This window comes from Malus domestica, chromosome 15 (genome assembly GCF_042453785.1).
Source record: "Malus domestica chromosome 15, GDT2T_hap1".
In the NCBI taxonomy this organism is placed as follows: Eukaryota; Viridiplantae; Streptophyta; class Magnoliopsida; order Rosales; family Rosaceae; genus Malus; species Malus domestica.
The window spans coordinates 44,734,752-44,739,770 of NC_091675.1; the positions used below are offsets into that span (position 1 = coordinate 44,734,752).

The 5,019-nt window shown below is 37.3% G+C and overlaps 1 protein-coding gene across 2 annotated transcripts; it reads right to left on the minus strand.

Moving 5' to 3' along the window:
• Positions 1-291: 291 nt before the first annotated feature.
• On the minus strand, positions 292-4,663 carry LOC103426801 (uncharacterized). Of its 2 annotated transcripts, none has more exons than XM_070814704.1 (3): positions 4,496-4,663; positions 3,957-4,092; positions 292-512 (listed from the first exon to the last, which is right to left on the minus strand). In XM_070814704.1, exons 1-2 carry the CDS (start codon positions 4,574-4,576, stop codon positions 3,958-3,960), a joined length of 216 nt encoding a protein of 71 aa, XP_070670805.1. In that variant the 5' UTR covers positions 4,577-4,663; the 3' UTR covers positions 292-512; position 3,957. The 2 variants fall into 2 exon arrangements, with proteins under 2 accessions (XP_070670805.1, XP_070670806.1); XM_070814705.1 differs by having other exon boundaries at positions 292-2,662.
• Positions 4,664-5,019: the final 356 nt, after the last annotated feature.

A 5,019-nucleotide genomic window follows, 5' to 3' on the forward strand; every position in this document is an offset into this window, starting at 1 on the left:
CAACAAAAATTCATTGGAATAACTTTCTAAGCATAATTTCTGATTTTATGAAAAATTTATTGATGCTTAGGTCTCTAACTTTGGGGCCCAATCAATATGGAACAAGAACAGTGAGCTCTCGGTTTAAACCCTTCAAACACTAGCGTAAATGAGAAGTGATTTCCCCACTCGATTCCTCCTGCACACACTGCTCTGTTTATTTCTGGTCATTAGACTGAATTACAAAAGAGAAGGTATAGACAGAAACGAACAGAAGTGTGCAGAAAGAGAAAATGGATGTGCGGAAATCGGTTCCCAAACAATTTCAGTTTCATTTTACTTCACCAAGAAATTTGATCAAATTGATACTACTGTTGTATACAACTTGTTTTCTATGAGCAGATGATGGCAGGCCTAGGTGGTGAGAACCAGAGGCCATCCTACCTCAACCAGCAACCAGCTGCTCTCTTCTATCCCCAGTGTGTCAATTCTGCTACACAGCTCTCGACTCCATCAGGGTTTTGGTACATGACCTGACATAATCACAATCTTGGTTTAGTTCTCTTATAACATTGACGTATGGTTAATTCGATATGATGATTGAATTTAGGCCCCAACATAATCAAGTTATACAAGGTAATGGAGCTTTTAACCCACAAGGGAACAACTTCGTACCCTATGGAGCCGCACAAATAAGGTACAAATAAATCTAATATTGCAATGTGAACACGGAAACATAATGTTTAGGGGCACTTTGTTAACTTGTTTAAGTATGCATCGGATTTAGGCCCCAAGCCACCCTACAGTTACTGAATCCGACACAGCGGGCAAATCAGCCACAACAATTGAATAGGCCCCAATGCACCCAACAGTCACTGAATCGGGCGCAGCCGGAAAATCAACCAGAACAATTGAACAAAATCTCGCAAAATACTTTCCCAGCAGGAGAATTTGGGTACCTGATCTAACTTTGTTCTTTCCTAATTTATGTATCAAAATAGTTTTATCACGGAAATTAACAATCGATCATGGACATAAACCTTATTGTATATATTATGCATTTAGGCCCTGGATACTGGAATCATCTTTGGCAAGGTAATGCAACAATACAAATTATATTTTCTCCAATATCAAAGATGGTGCTTTCTGTAATGGATATTCAGTAACCATAATGGTAAAATGATGAAAAGCATATCTTAATACAGTTCAATCTTAATTTTGAAATGCAGGGCCCCGCCACAACAACAAGAACAAACTAACAAGGGAAAGGCCGTCCTTGTGCACGAGCCACAGAATTCTAATTCTAATCCTCTCGTGCAGTCTGGGTGAGCAATCAAATGTTTAATTCTTCTATGAATCTATATATGAAAGTGTATACTGCAAAAAAGTTGGGGGAAATTGGTAAACAGAATGATTATCAATGGTCGAAAATGTGAATAGTAAGTAGGTTTTATTGCGTTCAAATTAAGGTTCTTCCTATACGTCTTCCTTAGGCCTCAAAAAGTGGCTAAGTCACTACCTACTCTCCCTATCCCTGTAAGACCGAGGCCGTCTGTTCTACCTAACATAGCTGATCCTCCACATCACAGCTCCGCACCTTCCAAAACTCAGATGCCTTTTAGGTACCTGCATGATCCTCCATTGCTTATATCATCTATTCCTTCAAGGAAAATTGACAGAGAAGCACGGAACATATCATTTACTTTATTTTAATCATAAGTATCTCCTGGGCAAAATACTTTTATCTTCATGCTCTTATTGAATTATTTTTTGTAGGCTTTCTCCCATCCAACTTGAAGAGACAATGAATCAATCAAATGTTACAAGTGATCGCAGTCAGAGGAGCAGTCAACTACAGAGCTCCCCAACTGAGAAAGTACGAGCCTTCCTCACTCATAACTTAAATAAGTTTCTTCTGAATCAATAATCAAATATCCTACATTCTTTCATTGGGAAAACTATAACTAGCACACTGGTTTCGAGTTTCCAACCAACATGAATCTTCACCAAGCAATTTCATAGTAGTATATATTGTAAGAACTCTACTTTTGTAAGTAAAGGGGGTTTTCCTATCGACATAAGCAATCTTGGATGCACCTTAGAGAAAGATTCTCTTGATAGGTGGTTTCTTTTCTTGAGTATATTTTGTAAACAAGAGCAATTTCTGAAGAAAAAGAACATGTTTTAGGGAGAGACACCAGAACAGCTGGGATTTTCTGAAAAACGTGGCAAACGACCAGAAGGAGAGTCATCCCCGGCCAAACGCTCCAAGGTATCAACTTTTCAGTACTGCAGTGTATTAGATTTTGCAAGGGTTTAACTGTGGAAAAGGGTTTCAGAATCAATATTGTATTATCACTGATGAAACCATCTTTTCACGATATGGTCAAATGCAGAGGAATTCAGCAGCTTCTAGTCGTAGTGGAGTCAACAGGAGTACTTTTGAACCGCAAGAAAAAAAATTGGATCTATTCTCCAATTTTTTCGTTCCTACTAATCCAAGGTATTTGAAGTTTTATTGAATGATGATCATTCTGTTCTAGGTAAACTTCAAACTTATTACAGTTTTAATGGTTGCCTTTCAGACCAATGACGAATAGTCATTATGATCCAGCATTTGAGGCGATGGGACTGCCTATTGACCCTCATATTCGAATGTTTCTAGCAAGCCAACAAAATCCTCCTGCAAAGAAATAATCGGCTTGGTCACCTTCAACTTGTCCAGCAAGAGTTAGTCCGGCCGTGATTTATAGTTTAATGTCAATTAATAAAATGCCAGTGTAATTCTGACATAATAGTCCTTGATAACTATTTAAGGTCTTTCCATAAGAATTTCTTAAAGGTTCTTAAATATTTTATTTAAAGTTTTTACCAAAAAAAAAATTTTTATCTAGTTGCAGTTCTCATGTATGCAGATGCTTTAAATCTATATACAGTGACAATTTTTAAATTTTATGGCTGGGGAAAGAAATGAATAAGAACACATCATCCCCTTAGTTTTAAGGACAAGGTGGTGCAATAGGTCAAATGCCAATAAGTACGAAAATTGGTAGAACATTCTTTGTTACGAAATAGGAAAACCAGTATGTTATTGTTTCTTGGCATAATATTTGATTAACTGGAAGGGAAGTGTACCATGACTAAGAAAACTCAAGGTCGTACTAGGTAACCAGTGCAGTAGCCACAAAGAACATATTTGGTAGAGATAGAATAGACATGAAACCACAGATACCTTCGAAAGGAAAGCATACTAGGCATAAATCAATTCTTACAAACAATCATCCAAATAATCCTTAAGCATTGAGCTTGTCTAGGGAGGTTTAATTACCACTTGTAGTAACAAAGAAATAATAGGATCGCCTGGAAGTGATGCAAAATAGAAGAGCAGGTGTTTTCTTCTATTGCGGAGGTTGTTAGGGGTTTGTAGTCCGATTCTTGTCAGGGATACTCATACTCGCGTATTCCTGAATCTATGTTCAGGATTCAAATAGAGTTCGGTTCTTCGACCAAAAAGGAAAAAAAAAAGATTTCGGTTCTGGTTTTCCCAGGTATTTTGCTGCAGAGATGGTAAATTTGTTTTATGTACGATGTTTTTCTCGGCTTTTAACCCGTTAGCCTGCTGTGGTATTTCTGAACTAAGAGTCCTCGAATAAGATTATAGTTTTTTCTCTTTCCTAAAGCTGGTTGGGATTTTGCCATATTATTGTGTGGTACACAAATCAATGATATACAAACATAGTTTGCTAATAATTTCTAGTACATCCAGTCCTTTCGAGAGTTAAAATCAAGGAAAGGAGATGCATGGAGAGAAAGCGTGATATTATCTCAACTAGGTTCTGATTACTCACTCGACTTTCATTTCAGAAACACCCAATAACATAATCCAGATCAGATAATAATATATTCTAAAATCTATCCACCAGTTTAACTAATTCAACAAAAATGAAAACAGAATCTCTCTCTTGACAAAAACTAACCTCAATAAATAGTGTTATCAAAAACCCAAGGTTCGTGCACGAAAAGCTCTCGGCCATTCATTGGCACTGTCCCTGCAGCAATGTCCTCCGCGCGTTTCCTCTCTGCTTCAGCTCTTCTGGCAGATGCATCATCATCCTACCAAAAAAAAAGAAAAGAAAAAAAAAAACAATTCAACATTTTACTACACACCAATCCCATTAGTTCCACCAACATCAACCATAAACAATTACAAACACCCCGAAAACAAGAACTCGAATCATATTCGACATTGCAATTCCACAAAAATCAGACACACACAAACACACAATACACATTAAAAAAGAAATAAAATGTTCACAAACATTTGCATATCAAACCAACCTTTGTTAAAGCTAAATTAACATATTCTAAACAATCTAATCCATAATATGTAATGTATATTATCACCATATCATACCAAAAACAGAAATAATAATGGGAGAAAACAAAACCCTAGCCCCTACAAATCCAAAGCCAGAAAATAAAAAAAATTAGGAGAAAATAAAAAGAGGAGAGGGACCTTCTGGCGTTTCCAGGAGAGGAACTGGTCCTTCGTCATCGACCTCGGATTCTCAACTTCCTTAATTTCTTCTTCTCCCATTGTCGTTGATGTTTTTTTTTGTTTCCTTTCGTTTTCTGGGATTTTACTTTCTGTTCCAAACTGAGGTCCGAGGCTCTCTCGTCGGCCATGGTAGTTTTATTAGTATTCTTTGACGCGGTGAATTTGTTGAGACATCGGGGCTGGGGTCAACTTACTACCAACGACGTGTCGTTTTTTAAGGCTAGATCGAAGCCTACAAGAGCTAGACTTGTAGCTAAAAGGCATAAATAAGGAGAAGACTGCTATTTTGATAAGGAACCGGATCTCCTCCGAACCCAAAAGAATTGAGCCCAAAGATCAAATGATTCGGATCATTGAAATTTGATTCAACAGTTACAATTATTATAACTTTTATAGGGCCCCCTGTTTGTAGCCGTTAGATCAAATTTCAATGATACGGATCATTTGATGAGTGAGTTCAGTTCCTTTAGGTCCGAAGGGGA

What these genes read in the sequence shown, in the direction of transcription:
- LOC103426801 (XM_070814704.1), bottom strand. Translation starts at nt 4,576, where the DNA reads ATGGGAGAAGAAGAAATTAAGGAAGTTGAGAATCCGAGGTCGATGACG. An exon ending in TCTCCTGGAAACGCCAGAAG is followed by an intron (nt 4,093 to 4,495) that starts GTCCCTCTCCTC and finishes TTTTTTTGGTAG; the next exon opens with GATGATGATGCATCTGCCAG.